The sequence below is a fragment of the Aspergillus versicolor genome (assembly GCF_001890125.1).
Source record: "Aspergillus versicolor CBS 583.65 unplaced genomic scaffold ASPVEscaffold_1, whole genome shotgun sequence".
Classification (NCBI taxonomy): domain Eukaryota; kingdom Fungi; phylum Ascomycota; class Eurotiomycetes; order Eurotiales; family Aspergillaceae; genus Aspergillus; species Aspergillus versicolor.
The window spans coordinates 272,301-288,993 of NW_024467524.1; the positions used below are offsets into that span (position 1 = coordinate 272,301).

A 16,693-nucleotide genomic window follows, 5' to 3' on the forward strand; every position below is an offset into this window, starting at 1 on the left:
ATGCAATTATTCCTATAAACGCCCGCTCCGCTAATGCTCTGGTGAATTCACCTCAATATATATACCGCCGCCCCCTTCATCTGCCGCATCTCTCTCCATGTGACGCCTAAGGTCAGGCCCAGGTTCCAAAATCCGATACCGATAGATGCTCTGACTTCCAATCAAGACATCAAAGTCCCGCATGTCAAAGACATGAAAGTCGTCCGTGTACGTGCGGTACCCGTTCTTGAAATGCCACTCGAGCCCGCGAACCACCCCATGAACCCGGAGCTTGTGCGGGCCCAGATTGCGCACAAAGGCGTCGCCAGCGGACTCTAGAACCCCGCGGCCGTCTTCGTTCAATCGGTCCCATGCCTCGGAACTCATAAGATTAAGGCCCCTGCACTGCGTGTCCAGCGACGCTGCCATTTGGCGTTTCCGGCTCGGATCGTCTCCAGGAAGTCCGACCACTATATTCTGCGGGGCGCTCACCTGGCGAAACAGCGTGGGTGGTGATTGAGGTGTTGTTTCGCCGTCGATATAGATAGCCTGCCTTCGCGGCGATACGGCGAGGCTTGCATCGCCCGTCAGGGAGGTCGGCTCGGGAGGCAAATTCGGCTCCCCGGGTGGTGATTGAGGTATTCGGGGTGCGTTGGATTCGGGGGATATCCGTCCCATATCAGAAGAGAGCGTCCTATTGCCAGGCGACGCCCGGGAGCTGACATGACGTCGTCGTGTAGTGAGCGATGGCGGAGGCAGCTGGCTGGCTTCTGCAGAATCCACCTCCGGAGTTTCCCCATGATGGCTCCAAGGGACGTTACGAAACGGGCGAGCCAATTTCCTAGGTACGACCTTCCTCAAAAAAGATTTCCAGCGCGATACTGACCTATCTGGCGGTATGACATCAGAACTTGGGGGGTTCCCCAGATCGGTACGAGATCCTGGATCGCTTCGTCCTTGCCCCTGTCCGTTTCGAGATCGAAATATCCGGCCATTTCTCATGGTGCTATGATGACGGTACCGCGCCCGGTTTGGATAAGAGATGCTGAGGCTGGAACGCCGCAGAGACGGAGGTATACGTGGGCTTATAGCAGTAGGGGCTGTGTAGGCAAGTGCAGGAGATAGACAGTGGGTAGCAGGCGGGTTGCAGAGTGTCGGGCGTGGCCCGGGTCTATGAGAAACAAGTACGTTTTCGAAGTCTGTAGAAAATAAGAGAGAAAAGCGACACAGAGGGTGGGTCTAAGCATAAGCAGCTTATTGTGAAAAAGAACACGAGCTTTGCATGGTCAGTGAGATGAGAGGAGGTGCGTGGAAAGAGGGTGATCAAAGGGAACTGCACGCCACAGCCGAGCCTTCACACTTATTTACACCCACCCGTGGTATATTGCCGGAAGAGAATACAATGTTCCCCGTTCCTGGTGAGAACTGGGAACAATGAGCTCGCCTATTATAATCGCCGGTGGAGTGTGTTTGACTGTCCCTGGCGGGAAACGATCCACGATACCTACGCCACAGAACGAGGCGCCCTACGTCAACACGAGACCCCGGAAGTTCCCCCCTGTCCACCAGTAGCTGACAGTGATTTCTTCACCAGTAACAATGGACAAAGTCTGGTTTTACAGGCTAAGAGCAGTGGCCGAGTGCAAGGGACAAGCCAGATCGAGACTCGTCAGGCTGTCATGAAGTGATGTACCGGTAAGTGGGCGATCATGTTCGCACTAAATCGCACCATCAGGCAACAACCCATAAATAATACCGTTACCCTTCAAAGATGGTTACCAAATGTTGTGCCAGCCTGGGCCTTGTTGGGGCTATACTAGACTGCATTTGGATTCTACTGGGCTTGCTGAAGCTAAATACGAGTATATAATAAGCAATGCCAAAGAGAAAGAAATCTTGTGTTGTGGCTGTCTGGAACAATAACCCAGCAGCGTCCGCAGATGATAACTTCTCAGTCCAATATTCTTAACATCAGCTTATCATTTATTAGCTACAAATAATAATCAAATAAGGATGTTCTTCACCTACAAGTACGACTTGAAAAACTGTCCAAGGGATCTGTGACGATGCAGAATGCCATCAATGGAAGACTTGGCAGGGGTACGCCGCTGCTGCTGCGTACGCGTACGCGCACGGAAAGAATTACAGGGAATAGTCTCTGGTGAAAGCCGGGTGTCAGGCTGATTCAAGCATGTCTTCGACATTGGTTGGCGCAGTCTCCCGCTGATAGACGGCGAGTGATGGATCTGAGCGTACCGAGATATGTTTTAGTTTCTGTTTCTTACCATACACGGCACGAGGGCCCATAATTACACCCTGATCGATCCACGTAACAGCACGAACAAGATCGCCCCGAACCACCCCGGCTTTTTGCTTTCTTGGCCCATGACATGGGTTTCTCTACAGCACAGTCACTTTCTTTGCGCCAGCCCCGGCCAGAGATAAGGCGTTCCCAAAAAGACCTTTCCAGGGGCCTAAAATATCCCGCATATCAATAACAGCCTTTGCTGCCATTCCTCATATCATAGCCTTGCCGATTACATCGGTAACTGCCGCTGGTCTAAGCCAACAACCTGGGCCCCCGCTCCGCATTCCTAAACCAGGCCACACGTAGACGAGCTAGTATAGCTTGTAGGACAGTTCATGTAGCGGATATCCATCTCCAATTTAACACATCCGTATTTAAACCCACACTATAGCCCCTAAAACTTAGCTCCCGCTCAGGCCTGCGGGAAATTGGTGATGAACGCAACCTGGACGGCGGCAAAGCTATGCGATAAACTATGTTAGCTTGGACTAAGAGTGCTTGTCGTTGACTCACGCTGTAGAAGTCGCAAATACTTCAACTCGTCTAGCCCTCGCCAACAAGCCGATGAAGATTGAAAACGCAACATTATATATAATGATGATGGCCAGCCGGATAATCAGATTGTCAACAAAGTATAGTACTATCATCGAACTGGCCGGGATAATAGAGGATATCAATGTGCTTGCTATTCTCGTTCCACGGATGATCTTCTCGTCTCTATAATAGACTGTCCCTGTCTCAATGTCTGCCTTGGGCTATACCCATGGCTTCGGATCAGCCGCATATCCAGTGCCGAAGGGAATCCAAGTTGATAAAGAGAGAGCACAAACCTGAGCAGACTTGAAGATTTTGTTATATTGCATGGATACGTGGCCGTGCCAGAACGGGATACAGACCCCGAACACCCACCTCGTCAGTGGATCGACGTTCTGGTATCGCGCAGACAGTGCGATAAGGTCCCGTTCGTGCTCTTCCGTGCCGAACCATTGGTCATACTCGGCAGTGCCGTAGAACTGGGTATAGTTTTCCAGCCACTGTTTAAGCAACCGCAGGTCATTTCTATGCGGCTGCTTATACTGGAGTAGTTGTCTGTGTTGCGCCAATGCGGTGTCTGTTGAAGCATGAGCAAGGCAATCTGTACATTCACCAGATGGAAACTTGCTTACTGTATTTTTCCAATAGATCTCTCAGGACCATCCACTTCTCCCACTGCGCCGATGATTCAAAGCCTTCCTTCATATACGACACGCAGGCTCTGTACTTCTCGCGGTGGAAGTTACCCGAGTCTTGATCCTCCTGCATAATCTTTCTGAGTTCCTTCTCTGTAAGTGTAATCTCGGCCTGGAGGATGAGCAGGTTCTGCGTATTGAGCTTCATGTATGAGCGAAAGGTCGACAGGCCCTTATCTCTAACCATCAGAGAAGCTAGCTCGTCGTAGCCTCCATCTTCTGCTGGTGATACCGCGGTCCCCATCTGTTCAAACCAACGACGTCCTTCGCAGGCTTTCTCGTTCGGCACGTCTTAGGGCTCTATCCAGCGGGATAAAGATAGTGACAGTTTGTGTGTAAGTGTTGAGGTCGCTGTTCTCGCACTCATGCTTATACTATTATCGCCATCACATTTAATACCTTGGGGTTAGCAGGTCTCTCGCAAGGCATACAAGGGTCGTACTTGAGCCTCAAGCCTCAAGCAAATTCTGCGGAGGCGTTCTGGCCACATCCACTCAGAATAAGCATGCGTACGACACGGTGTACTGCCATCCTGCATGCACATGCATATATACCCGAGTGACCTGGGCTCCACGCCTGTCCGTTGAACCAGTGCCTATAGGCTCCGCAGGCATACGAGTCATACATACAGCGGCCGAGCAGGGTCATCCTGTCATTCTGGCTTCTTGTACTGCATCGAGAGCTGTTCTTGGTCTACTCAAGGCAGAATCTGCGTTTCCCACTGCCTCTACATATCCTCTTTCGGTCTAATGCATGTGGTTCTGCGGCCTATCGAACGCCATTCGTTATTGAATGACTATTTTGTGGGTTTTTAAAGAGGACATTGGGTTTTTGAATGGTATCTTGTTAATCTCACGAGTCGATACATTCGCTGGGATTATTTCACCCAAACTCCACAGATCATTCTCCGCCACTTCGCTATGTAACATACAAGTCCAACCTCCTATACCCGCTTGAATCTAGATAGTCCCCGATATGTTTCCATGTTACTTTACCTATGAGGATACTGCAGTCTGCTCCCAAAGCCCGTGATCCCGAATTGAAGACGCCCCTAACACCATATCAAAGGAGTTGTTCTCGATAACCAGTACTTCCGTCCTGTAGTGATTGCTACCTTTATATATGCTCCATTCAACTTCTATTCTGCCCTGTGGGTTTGCCAAAGACCCGTTGGGCAAGCGTACCGGTGGACCGTTATATGCCATGAACGGTATGCCCAAGAGGCGCGCAACTTCGTCTGATACAGCGTTTAGATCGCCTTGATGATCCAGCAGTAAGCGGCGATAAAGGACCTTCTCGTCCTGATGTCTCCCCAATTCAATATCCAAGATTCGTTTGTCTGACGAGACCTGTTCAGAAGGAACCTTATACGGCTCCGATGCGAACCCTTTAATTCTGTGTCGGCGCCCCGGACTCAATTTCCTGTTATTATCCCCGGCATCGTTCTCGATCTCCGATCCTAGGCGGTCGAAGTGGAATTTCGGCGGAGGATCTGTATCAGGATGCTGTGGTTTCAGCCGGGCATTGGCCCTCCTGTCGCAGCAGGACAATATCCGATAGAGTATATCTCGCATCTGTAATTGAGGTCGAAAGAAACCACACGTCAGATTTGCTGGTTCGGATGGCGCGAGGTATTTTGTGTTCATGTTTTCTTTTGCACTTTGGTGTTGGAGGAGGGCAGAAAGATAGATAGGGTTGTAGAGAAACTATTAACTACCTCAGCAACGTATCCTTATATTAATATATCCATCCAAGGCTCGTATGTGGCTCTCAGGCTAGCTATCGAGGCTGCGCCGGTTTATAACCCTTCGCAATGTCATACTGATTAGCATGAAGTCGCTGGATCGAAATAACAAAGCTCACCCACGGAACGTATGCGGCTTCCAACAATAGACAGTTTGCGGCTCTTCGTCTGGGCAGAGGCGGTTCCCGTAAATAGGGTCGGGCTGAGCTGACGTGGCAGCGAAACGTAGTGGCTGTCCGGTGATGTGAGAGGGACAAACGATTCCTTGTTGATTGGCACATGTCCATGCGGCCAAGCCACATGAAAAGGACAAACATGCAAGGGATGAAGCGAAAGGCTGCGCCCGCGAGAGGCAAGCGATGGAAATCGCCCGCCTCGGATGCAGCTGGGCCAACCATCGCGGCTTGGAGAATGCAGCCTTGCCCGAGGCAGACTGGACTACTGAGCACGAGTCAGCGCTATTCTGGTTACATCGTACACCACCGGCATGGTCTACGTCATTGCGTTTTGTGTTTGGACATGGCTTGTACTGCTGTCAGATTCCGCGCACTCTACGAGTACTCTGGCTTTACAAAGACTTGACCAGATCCCAGCATCATATCAGTTGGTTGTTGTAGACTATTTCTGATTTGCGTTTCGCTCCTTCTTGATCCTCTCGGATTCAGCCTCGGCCTGTAGAGCCTTCTCCCGCCCTGCTTTGCCTTTCTCCTCCGATTCCTTGTCGAATTTCTTGGGATCTAAATGGCAACCACGTATTAGCGTCTCTGATCTATAGGCCTCCAAAAAAGGTCAAGGAGCGAGACAGCAAAAACCATGGATATGTACTAACCATTCCCCTTATCAAGATAGGTTGGAGCCACATGCTTGGACGTATCATTCAGGCAGAGCTTATCCGCCGAGGCCTTCCCCAGAACAATGTCATATCGGCCGATGATATTCTTCTCCTGAGCCTCAATAATGTAGAAGTCAAGATTCTCTGATCGCCATCCTCCAGGGGCCTTCGTGAACAGGCACACCTTGCGTCGCGCGGTATAAGGGATACCGTTGGAGCTTGCCAGGGTCTTGGTCACATTCAGGTCGCGTGGTGTGACCTCCAGCATACCCCGTATCCGGCTGAAGAGGCTCCCCGAGATTGCGTTGTCGCCGAGGGTCTCTTCGATTGCAGCCCTCAGGGTTATGTGCCCTCCTTGACCGGTGTAGTTGCTGACAGTGATTTCCGCGTCGTTGGATCCCTGGATCATAGATTTAGGGTTAATGGCACGTCCATCGAACTTTGCGGGGGTAGTGTGGCAACGTACCATCTTGTATATCTTTTGACGGCAGTAAAACTCGTAGATGTTCTGAGGCTTGTGGTTTGATGAGTCTCCTGTATCACAGTTTCACTATGCCGTTTCTTTTGCCATGGACGACGACGCGACCCCGGTGCTTTCATATCTGCGACCAGATGCAGCGTTGGGTATGGATATCTTGTTGAGCCTCATTGACACTGACGGTCAGTCCGGAATGTTCATGGAGGATAGGTAGCATATGCAGGTTGGTGGTATCATGATGGTTTGTTTGCTTCAGATTGGATCATATCTCGGGTAGTAACCCAGATCGAATATAAGGGCCCTCGTTGGCATCATAGAATCCCTGCAATAATCGAACACTTGCATTTCACAGAGTCGAAGGCCAGGGATTCTACCTCAAGCGGAAGGCTGTCAGTGAGGAGAACAGTCTGCAGGCCACAGATATTGGTTGACCATGCTGATAAATTGCCGGCTGAAGTTCCCGTCATTATGCAGTATTTGCATCTCTCATAAGACTTGGGTTTCCTGGCACACCCACGGGGGGTGAAGTGTCTCAACGAGTCATCCATTGGCAGCGAATAGCAACACACAACTACGCGCCCTGGTCGTATCCTCGCGATATCACATCCCTGTAGATCACGGCATTAGAGGCGGGGTAAGTTATGACAAGGAAGATCCCAACTGGGCCATGAACTGTTTCTCAAGGTGGCTATTATTTCTATAGTACAGTATGCCAACCCAGTCCGACGTATGAGCACTGAGGCTTTTCTGATACGCAAAACACAACAAATCAAATCAAATTAAAGAGCCCCCAACTCCTGCCATGCAAATGTCAAATATCTGGTCTGCTCATGCTCTCATGAAGCGCAGTTCTGCATTTCAGCGTTCATTTTCATTGAAGTAACGCTCAAGGTCGCTGCCGGGCCTCAGCAAATCATACCTGAGGATGGTCTCACTCCCTACCAAGACGTCAAACCCACCTATGTCGGCTACATAGAAGTCGGATTTGTAAGTCTTCGACCCCCCCCTGAAGCGCCATTCGACTCCTCGAACAATGCCTAGAATCCCGATCCTCTCTGACCCCAGGGTGCGCACAGCGACGTCGTCGACGCGGTCCAACGCACCACGGCCCTCGTTCAGCCTCCTCCAAACACGCAAACTCATCAGATTCATCCGGTCGCACTGGGTGTCGAGGGTCACCGTCGCCAGCCGTTGCTGGGCGGGCTCGTCTCCCTCAAGCCGCATCACAACATCGAGCCCCGCGGTTATATCCTTTCCCTTCCCCTTACCGTTTCGCCGCCGCGGTTTGATCGCGAGCTCGAATAGTCTCGAAAGCACTGCCCAGACCCGCGCTGCCCTGTCGCCGCGGTCGTCTGGCTCATCGGGGGGAAATCGTTTCGCTGAATCGGTACCAGGCTCTGGGTCGACCCCGGCTTTAATCTTTTTACGGACCCAGGGACGCCAGGGCTTCATGACGGGTTTGGTGGTATTGATACTTTGGTAGAACAAGGGTGCGTTGGGGCTGGGACTAGTCACAGGGAGTATGCTGGGAAACGTAGGACGGTCTTAAACGGAGGATATCGGTGGAGGGACGATGTGCTGAACAATGCTTCAGACGGGCAGCGGTGGACAGTGAAGGTATAGCTGGAAGCGGCACCTGAGGTGTCGCCGAAGAGGATAGTGTAGTTTAAGGATGGCTAGAGAGACGACAGCTCGTAGAAGGATCGTAACGGAAGGAGGGTGGCCCACGAACTCTCCGGCACTACGTCGAACGGCGAGTGACGAACAGGGCTATAGGCAATGATGCGGCTAGTGCAAGGCATAGGCCGGGCTGATAGCTTGTTGCCCTTCTTGTGCCCTTTTATCTTGCGAGACTAACGATACGATGGCTGCCCGGCCGCAGCCTCACAGCATAGCCACAAAAGGGAACCAAACGCTGTTTAACGACACCACAATTCAGCGTTGAGCCGAGACTGATGAATATTACTTGTAGCTCCTTTGCATTATTCTGGCCGTCAAACTAAATACGAGTGTTAATTCATTATTGCGCCCGGGCTGCGTGACCAGTTCCCATCATGTAAAGCTAAACACAGCCCTTGTTCCGTCCAAGTTCCAGATCCAGAGAGGAAAAAGGGATCTGCCACCAGCAGATGTGAGGTCCTCAGCACGGACGTTTTCGGCGATAACTGGCATTCTCAACACGGCCAGACTGCCCAGCTTCGGAAACTATGCTCCTTTCTCCGGGCAACTTCCGGGGTTTCCCCAGTGATCCTATGGGTGTCACCACCTAAAAGCTAGTCAAAATTACCACTCAAGACTGGCCACGACACCGAACAATTTGGCAGGTTGGCCCTGGCGAGGCGCAGCGTGGACGGGGCTCTGTGTGTGTGTGTGTGTGTGTGTGTGTGTGTGTGTGTGTGTGTGTTCTACCTGGTGCTGAATGCGCTTGGATGGCTTAAAGTGTAGAGCTTCCTCAATATCTGCCTCTAAAGCTGATTGATCATGGCCGGTCGTATAGATTGATCGATTCCACAATAACAATTCTTGCAATACTCAGGCCACCCGCATGTCTATTACGCATGAACTATAACAGCTTGCTGATATACCTCCATTCCCTATTCGGACTAATTCAGAACAACAAAGTAATATCGATCAGCAATATCCTCTATCTCGCTTGCAAGTCCGCCCTCCTCCAATGAATCATCCTCCAAAAATGCTTCCAGCACCTCAGAATCGCCTTCATCCGCAGCTCGGTTATCCGACGCCATCACCCAATAACTATGCTGCTCCAGCTGCACCTTGTCAACATCCTGCGTCCGCCAGGTGCGCAGGATTACCCTCTTCAACCTAACAGCAAATACCTGCTCCCCCGGCAGCGTGCAACTGCGAGTTGTGCTTCCGGAGCGTTCGAGGCCTGCCACAAAGCCCACTTGTCCAGCGCCGCTGCCGGCGACAAGGGGTAAATTGGAATCCGATATAGGGGCAGAAATGTCACCCCGGTTCTCAGATGCGAGCGCCAGTCCCTCCGATGTAGCAGCATCAAAGAGGGTATGCAGCCCAACAACAAAATAAGCAGTATCATTGCCGTCTTCAATCTGCTCCTGCAGCCATTCTCGGACCTCTTCTCTCTCGCAGAGTCGGCGGAACCACAGGTTGGGCTTTCTCAGGGTGTAGACGCGGCCCTTGTGTGCCGTTAGGGTTATGTTTGCATCTTTTGTTCGCTGTGTGGTCCATCTCGCAACCTGGGCTAGGAATCCTTGGAAATTGTTGTCCGAATGTCCATTGAAAAAGCTGGTAAAGTCGTCGACGTCCCGGACGGTGAAATCATCGTTTTGGAGGGGCAGGACACTTTCTAACGAGTCAAGATCGATATCTCTGATGTCGGGGATCAAGCTGGCCAGTTGGATGTCCTCTCGAGCGAACGACGACAGACCAAGAACCGTCTGCGGCGACATGTTTGCGCGACGATGAGCCGGGTAGAGAAGCACAAACGGTGAGGGGCAGGCCAGGCCAGGGTCAAAAGTACGACTCGCAACTGATTCAGTTAGCTAGCGCGTGCTGGCCCCCAATACCTATTGCGTGGCCACCTGGGCCCTCCATCTGCCTCCAACCCAGAGCGCTTCGTTTTATAATTCCACGATGGACCACTCACCCACTGCCGCGCATCTTGGCCGTGAGGGTCGCGCATTACTGGAAAGCTATCGGGAAACCGGGGAGGTAGAGTATCTCGATGAGTCGATCAACGTCGCCCGGCAGGCGCTGGCAAATGCACGGCTCCATGAGCGGGCCATTTACCTGAACGACCTCGGGAGCCGTCTTCGAGAGCGGTATGAGGCATGCCGTCGCATTGGTTATATTTCAGAGGCAATTGAGCTTGTCGAGGAATCATCGCAGACAATAGGTAACCCCTCACAACAGGCCATAGTGCTCAATAACCTTGCTACCTTTCTCGGTGACCGGTTTGAATGGAGTCAGGATGCCAATGATCTGGAACGCGCCGTTGCTGCGGCCATCCATGGCCTTGAACTCGCCGCCTCAGATACTGCTTTCCAGGCAGAGTGCAAAAACACTCTGGGTCTCATCTATGGTTACCGCTACACGAAGACCAGAAACGCAGAGGATCTGGAGGCTGCAACGCGAATGGCACAAGAGGCCGTGGAGATGACGGACCCAGAAGACGAGAATTTAACCATGTTCCTCGGAAACTTGGGTATTTGTTATGAGCGATGGTTCGAAAGGCTGGGGCGTCCAGATGACATTAACAAGGCTGTTCATTGTGCTCAGCAGACGGTCGACTTGACCACTGCTGCCGATTCAACAGAGGAGAGTAGCTGCAATCCTGCCGAACGCTCTCTGTATCTCAAAAATCTCAGCAATGCCCTCGGGCGGAGGTACACAGTCAGTCATAATGTTCAAGATATTGATGATGCTATTTATCATGGAATCGAGGCTGCCAATCTTATCCCCGGCCATGCGCGATGGTCGGAGATCCTTCATAACGTCAGCCTTCTCCTGGAGGACCGCTTCATTCGACTCGGAGATATAGAAGATCTAGACGAAGCAATTACGTCGGAGAAGACAGCTATTTCAGCCATATCCATGGATGATCCTCGCTTGCTCGTGCACTGGGACCAGCTCGGCGTCCTATATGGGCGCAAGTTTGATTTCACCGGCGAGATGCACGACTTGGATAGCTCTATCGAACTCGCGCAACAGACTATCGATGCCTCAAAACAGAACCATCCAGACGCCGTGGGATTTAAGTGGCACATGGCGCTGGCTCTCAACCGCCGCTTTGAGTACTTGTCCAAGACAGAGGACCTGGACCGTGCCATTTTGCTAGGAACAGAGGCATTACAGGGCCTTGCCCAGGATGACACCCGCCGAATTGATCTCCTCCTCGATATTAGCGACTTTCAATACTCCAAGTACCTTAAATCAGGACTGATGGAGCACATCCAAGTTGCAGATGAACTGATCGAGGAGGCGATGACGATCGATGTGCCTCCTGGCTTCTCCCAGCCTCTCCAGCTATGCACCATCAGTCGCCGGTTAAAGGAGCGCTACATTCTGACCAAACGGCAGGACGACCTCCAACATGCAATCGAACTCGCTGAGAAGGCGTTCAATTCTGTTCCGTCGGAGCATCCTCAGGCGCCATATTGCCTCTGGTTCTTGAGCCACGCGCTTGAAACACGATACCGCGTTGAAGGGTCACTCCCGGACTTGGAACAGGCCATTCAAATCATCCAGGATGCCCTTTCGATCCGTTCCGTCGGTCCCCTTGACCGGGCCGAGATGTCATATAGCCTAAGTGTCCAGCTTAGCCACCGATATGAACAATTGGGCGCCCTTGTCGATCTAGAGGAGTCAATACAGCTAATGCGAGGAACCATGGATGACATGCCGGATGATAATCGATTTGGGCTTGTAGTGTGTCTGAAATCACTGAGCGATCAGCTTGGATATCTGTTCGAACGAACCGACGATATGTCGACGTTAATGGAGGCCATCGATGCCGCGACCCAAGCATCGGAGATTTACACCGACAGGGACATATCAAAGGCTAGCATTCTAAACAGCCTTGGGCTGCATCTAAAGGCGCGATTTGGCGTCGCGGGTCTGTATGATGATCTGAAAGCAGTCGTCGATGTACAGCGCGAAGTCCTGCGCATCCTTCCTGAGCAGGACCCAGACTACAGCATCGCCCTCTATAACACCGCTTCCACGCTGGCAGATCTTTTCCGGTATAATAAAAACCCAGAGGACCTTTCCCAGGCTACGAATCTAGCGTGGCAGACACTCGATGCGGCCGGGGAAAGCCATCCAAATCGCGCAATGTACCTGAATTTGACCGGTATGCTCTTGCAGGAGAATTCTGATACCAAAGACCATCCCCTTGAAACGGGGCCCAATCCAGTAGTTCTATTTACGGAAGCCCTCGGCCATGAAAACTCCCCTCCCTTGGACCGTATCAAAGCCGGGCAAAGTGCCTTTCACTGCTGCGTCACCCATGGAGAATGGAGTGCCGCAACCTCTGTGGCGGCAGATGTTGTCAAGCTGTTCCCACTCCTGGTCCCCCGCTGGCTAAGCCGAGCTGATCAGCAACACCTGCTGAAGAATATCTCACATTTCACATCTCTCGCCGCGTCGGCTGTTCTTCACGTGGGCGGGTCGCCGGCAAGGGCACTGCAGATACTGGAGGCCGGGAGGGGAGTGATAGCTGGATTAACCATTGATCTTAAGGCCGAAATTTCCGCCCTTGAGGAGTCACAGTCAGACCTCTATGCAGAGTACATTGGGCTTCGTCGGCAAATCCTCCTTTCCACCACTTCGTCGCTCTCAAGGGCAACGGAAACGGACCATCCCCTCTCCCCGCGAAAAGTCCGCCCAAAGCCACGAGTACGTAGTGCTGCTGGCCCGGAGCGTACAACCAATCTCAGGGCACTCGAGGACCTGGAAAGCCGAATTCGGGCGGTACCGGGATTCGAAAGCTTCCTGAGCCGACTGTCTCCTGGGGAGTATGTCTCTCTTGGCACAGCCGGCCCGATAGTGGCATTCAATGTCACGAAGTATCGGAGCGACGCTCTAATAATCAACAGCACAGGTGTTACCAGTATTCAGCTAGATTCACTTCGCTTCCAGGACATGAAATCCCACGTACCCAAGGTGGCCGGGAAAACCCAGCTTTCAAAGGGTGGACCTAGCACCAGGAGACAGCGCAATGAGGACCTCCAGAACATCCTCCGTTGGCTTTGGGATACAGCTGCTCTACCAGTTCTCACTACTCTCGGACTCTCCACGCATGACTATAACTCTGGCACTGCTCTTCCCCGCATCTGGTGGGTAGCAAGTGGATATATGGGCCTTTTCCCCATCCACGCGGCCGGTGACGGGAATGGCACGGCTTTGATCGACTATGCCATCTCCAGCTATACCCCAACTCTAGAGATCCTAAGGTTCTCACGGGTCAGACCAGGCCATCGTCGCGCGGGCCAGGATCTGAATATGCTTCTAGTGCCCGCACCTACCAAGGCAGGCCAACAAGACCTAGACACGGAGTCTGAGATACGCTCAATCATGGAATATTCGGACAACATCGCAACCCATACGATACTCCATAGGCCCTCCAGAGAGGACGTCATACAGGAGCTCCCAAAAAGCCACCTCCTCCACTTCTCATGCCACGCAGAGGCCAATCCAACGGACCCTTCAAAGAGCGCTCTCATCCTTTCCCCACCGGCAGGAGCAACCAGTGCCCAGGCACATTCCCTCTTAACCGTGACAGACCTGGCAACGATTAGCCACGACAACGCTCAGCTCGTGTACCTATCCGCCTGCTCGACAGCCGAGAACTCCTCCGATGATCTCCTCGACGAGGCCATCCACATAGCAAGCGCATTCCAGCTCATCGGCTTTCCCGACGTTATCGGGACCCTCTGGGAAATTCGCGACAGGGCTGCTGTTTCAGTGTCGCGGTTATTCTACGAGGAACTGGGGCGCCGGATCCCAGCCGCGGGTACTGGAGGCGGCTTGAGTGCGGTTATCCCGTACGCGCTACATGAAGCACTCCAGCGATATCGGAGCAGCAAAGGCGTTATGCGTGGTAATGATGTTCTCTCTTGGGCTCCGTTTATTCATATGGGGGCGTAGCACAAAGCCTCATACATCCAATTGGCACTATAACTTCAAATAATGAGAGATATTAGATACATATGCATATATATAACAGGGTCTCTGCAGAGTCCCCTCCTTCGCTGATGTACATTGCCTTTTGGCGCTGATAATCGCGAAATGCTGGGGCTAGCGGACGGACTTTCGACGCACCGAGGAGCGTTTTGGCTTAGGTTTGGGTGTATGTATAGGCATAGGTGTACTTGTGGGCGTGGGTGATGGCGTACTGAGTAGTGCAATATTATCCATATGCCGCTTCCCGAGCACCCATTTAACTCCACCATCCTCTAGTTCAACCCGCTCGTATGGACGTTCTCGCATCCACTTCACCCACTTCTGTACAACAGATATAGCGAAGTTCACGTCGACTTCAAACCATTCAATGTGCCTCTTCCCGCACTCCCCACATCTAGGCTCCTCCTTTCGATATCTCGCCAGCTCGGCGTGGACGAGTTGCTCAACTCGGAGACGGTGAGGCACAGGTTCCATATCTGCTTGTTCAGAGGGAAAGTACTTCTCTAGCTTTCTCCCGCACTGTTTCGACCACTCTTTCATTCGCTTCTCGACATCCTTGGTGTATCCTATCTTCACGTGTCCAAAACCACCAGGGTACCAAAAGACGTATATGAATCCCGTCTGTGTGCTATCCTTAGGTGCCAGCGGGCGAGTGAGGCATTCTTGTAGCCCTTTCTGGATGGGCACATTGGAGAGTGCTGCTTTATGCGGTTGGAAGGCCTGAGGAGGGACAAGTCGTCCAGATGGTGACGGTGTATTAACTTGGGCCGCTTCTCTTGAATAGTCTGGCTTGACGCCGATGTCGCTTTTAATAATTCGCGATGCAGTTCTTGCCATTCCATATAGTTTATGATCTGCGAATCTAAAATCCACGACGAGGCTGAAGGATCGTCGTCGCGTGGTTTGCGGGTCGTTTGAGGTAGGCGGTTCAGATCGGTCTCTGAAGGTCTGATTGTATGTTTCAAGAAGATTTAGTTTTGCCATACGGCCGTCCTCCTCCTTGATCACCGTGGTTGTTGGCCGGGGTAAACAATTCGACTTCGGTCCAAGACATGTGATACCCGTAGATTTTCTTGTGGAGGCATCTGTTGAGGCATCTAGCTCTTCCTTTAGCCACCCATCTACAGCCTCAGTATCCTCACCCTTGATGGATGGGATGTCGGGCGTGGACGGCTCTTTTGGGCTGTCTCCTTCATTATCCAGATTTGCACAGCAGTCAGGCTCAGTATCCTCACTGGAGACTGACTCATTAGCGCTGAATATCGAACTCGCCGGGGACCCTAGCGAAGAACGTAGGGAATCCGACTCTGGGAAGCAGTCGTCATCATGCCCTGGACGCAAAGTTCCTTGGTTAGGAGTCTGAGGATCTTCGTCTTTTGCCATGGTACGATAGCGAACAAGACGAGTCGTCTGCGTGATGATAGTTCTCAAGATTCTGTGCGGCGGAGGTGACGGATTTGGGCGCTTATAATCCATGATCTAGTAAGGCAGATTCCCAGCATTCCAGCGGCACAGCAGCCTCCATTCCACGTACTGCGGAGTTTTACTTATTTTAGATCACCGCAGTGGTCATATGGTGCGGCCTCAATGCCCGCCGTTCAACCCTTGCCGACGTCATCCTGCAAGTAGATGTCGTTGCCAGTGTTGTAGCCCCCGAGCTGAGGCTGTCCGCGCGAAGTACGCCATTGTCAATATAAGCGACCCTATTGATAAAGTATCACTTGTCGCTATTATTTTTGACCTCTACCATTATAATAATACCACCAATCTACAACGGGCAGACGTTTCTGTACGCGCCACGGAAAAAGCAAAGATGCAACTCGTTTCGCTGGCTGGGCGCAGCTGAGCAGGGATTGTGCTTGCTGCCTGGAACTGGAGAATTCTGGTCCTATTGTTTTGCACCCAGTTGGACCTGAGATGGGTTGGTTGGTTGTGCGATGACCCTTCTTGTCCAGTACCCAATATAAATTTAGTTTTTAGTAGCACGCACCAACAACGCTTTTGGCCCAAGCGCCGTGCAAAGCTGGCGGCACCAGGCCTGCCATAGATACTGCTTACACTACACCAAATTTATACTACAATGGACGACTTTCTTAACAGCTTGTAACAATTGAGAGAATACTGTAGCGCAGCAACGACCCGTCGGGCCAAGTGCAATATAGTCAGTACCGCGGATATCTATATTAGGAAGAGGATGTAAGGGAGTCTTGAGCAAACGTAGTACTCTAAAATACCTTGGAAAATGCCATAAATTAGTCATCCACAAAAGGATAAAAGTAACCAAAGAATAGATATCTGTCGCTGTCATCATAGAGGCCCGTGCTCTATACTCTTAGGGCTAAATCAAACCGACTAAGCGATACCTTATTAATATCAAGGAATGTGCACTTACCACCTGAACTCTGTGGGTCTTAATCCAAATCTCAATGACACACAAATGACTCACTTTGGGGCT

The 16,693-nt window shown here is 51.8% G+C and overlaps 9 protein-coding genes across 9 annotated transcripts; 1 reads left to right on the plus strand and 8 right to left on the minus strand.

The window, feature by feature from the left end:
* Positions 1-30: 30 nt before the first annotated feature.
* Positions 31-981, minus strand: ASPVEDRAFT_22905 (retropepsin-like aspartic protease; the record flags this gene model as incomplete). Its single annotated transcript, XM_040809508.1, has 1 exon — positions 31-981. The coding sequence occupies one exon, from the start codon at positions 979-981 to the stop codon at positions 31-33; it is 951 nt and encodes a 316-aa protein (XP_040661634.1).
* Positions 982-2,699: 1,718 nt separating this feature from the next.
* ASPVEDRAFT_121336 (uncharacterized protein) lies at positions 2,700-3,760 on the minus strand (the record flags this gene model as incomplete). The annotated part of the gene is made up of 4 exons (XM_040805874.1): positions 2,700-2,748; positions 2,801-3,042; positions 3,118-3,398; positions 3,454-3,760. The coding sequence occupies 4 exons, from the start codon at positions 3,758-3,760 to the stop codon at positions 2,700-2,702; spliced, it is 879 nt and encodes a 292-aa protein (XP_040661635.1).
* A 661-nt stretch (positions 3,761-4,421) lies between these two features.
* ASPVEDRAFT_35181 (retropepsin-like aspartic protease) lies at positions 4,422-5,499 on the minus strand. The gene is made up of 3 exons (XM_040810940.1): positions 5,380-5,499; positions 5,234-5,322; positions 4,422-5,090 (listed from the first exon to the last, which is right to left on the minus strand). Exon 3 carries the CDS (start codon positions 5,088-5,090, stop codon positions 4,512-4,514), a length of 579 nt encoding a protein of 192 aa, XP_040661636.1. The 5' UTR covers positions 5,234-5,322; positions 5,380-5,499; the 3' UTR covers positions 4,422-4,511.
* ASPVEDRAFT_206987 (uncharacterized protein) lies at positions 5,007-5,690 on the minus strand. The gene has a single exon (XM_040809444.1). The coding sequence runs from the start codon at positions 5,656-5,658 to the stop codon at positions 5,296-5,298; it is 363 nt and encodes a 120-aa protein (XP_040661637.1). The 5' UTR covers positions 5,659-5,690; the 3' UTR covers positions 5,007-5,295.
* Positions 5,691-5,778: 88 nt separating this feature from the next.
* ASPVEDRAFT_66847 (uncharacterized protein) lies at positions 5,779-6,973 on the minus strand. The gene is made up of 3 exons (XM_040815913.1): positions 6,559-6,973; positions 6,090-6,492; positions 5,779-5,997 (listed from the first exon to the last, which is right to left on the minus strand). The coding sequence occupies exons 1-3, from the start codon at positions 6,559-6,561 to the stop codon at positions 5,879-5,881; spliced, it is 525 nt and encodes a 174-aa protein (XP_040661638.1). The 5' UTR covers positions 6,562-6,973; the 3' UTR covers positions 5,779-5,878.
* Positions 6,974-7,256: 283 nt separating this feature from the next.
* On the minus strand, positions 7,257-8,411 carry ASPVEDRAFT_145412 (retropepsin-like aspartic protease). Its single transcript, XM_040808061.1, has one exon. The coding sequence runs from the start codon at positions 8,020-8,022 to the stop codon at positions 7,429-7,431; it is 594 nt and encodes a 197-aa protein (XP_040661639.1). The 5' UTR covers positions 8,023-8,411; the 3' UTR covers positions 7,257-7,428.
* Positions 8,412-9,173: 762 nt separating this feature from the next.
* ASPVEDRAFT_77651 (uncharacterized protein) lies at positions 9,174-10,004 on the minus strand (the record flags this gene model as incomplete). The annotated part of the gene is made up of 1 exon (XM_040816422.1): positions 9,174-10,004. One exon carries the CDS (start codon positions 10,002-10,004, stop codon positions 9,174-9,176), a length of 831 nt encoding a protein of 276 aa, XP_040661640.1.
* Positions 10,005-10,188: 184 nt separating this feature from the next.
* ASPVEDRAFT_180954 (CHAT domain-containing protein) lies at positions 10,189-14,202 on the plus strand (the record flags this gene model as incomplete). The annotated part of the gene is made up of 2 exons (XM_040808868.1): positions 10,189-11,301; positions 11,572-14,202. 2 exons carry the CDS (start codon positions 10,189-10,191, stop codon positions 14,200-14,202), a joined length of 3,744 nt encoding a protein of 1,247 aa, XP_040661641.1.
* Positions 14,182-15,861, minus strand: ASPVEDRAFT_35185 (GIY-YIG nuclease family protein). Its single transcript, XM_040810941.1, has one exon. The coding sequence runs from the start codon at positions 15,712-15,714 to the stop codon at positions 14,353-14,355; it is 1,362 nt and encodes a 453-aa protein (XP_040661642.1). The 5' UTR covers positions 15,715-15,861; the 3' UTR covers positions 14,182-14,352.
* Between the last annotated feature and the right edge of the window lie 832 nt (positions 15,862-16,693).

Bases quoted from the DNA above. Each gene is read 5' to 3' on its own strand.
- ASPVEDRAFT_35181 (XM_040810940.1), bottom strand. From the start codon at position 5,090: ATGCGAGATATACTCTATCGGATATTGTCCTGCTGCGACAGGAGGGCC.
- ASPVEDRAFT_206987 (XM_040809444.1), bottom strand. From the start codon at position 5,658: ATGGTTGGCCCAGCTGCATCCGAGGCGGGCGATTTCCATCGCTTGCCT.
- ASPVEDRAFT_66847 (XM_040815913.1), bottom strand. The intron at 5,998-6,089 runs GTTAGTACATAT...GTTGCCATTTAG, and splicing joins CTATCTTGATAAGGGGAATG to ATCCCAAGAAATTCGACAAG.
- ASPVEDRAFT_145412 (XM_040808061.1), bottom strand. From the start codon at position 8,022: ATGAAGCCCTGGCGTCCCTGGGTCCGTAAAAAGATTAAAGCCGGGGTC.
- ASPVEDRAFT_35185 (XM_040810941.1), bottom strand. From the start codon at position 15,714: ATGGATTATAAGCGCCCAAATCCGTCACCTCCGCCGCACAGAATCTTG.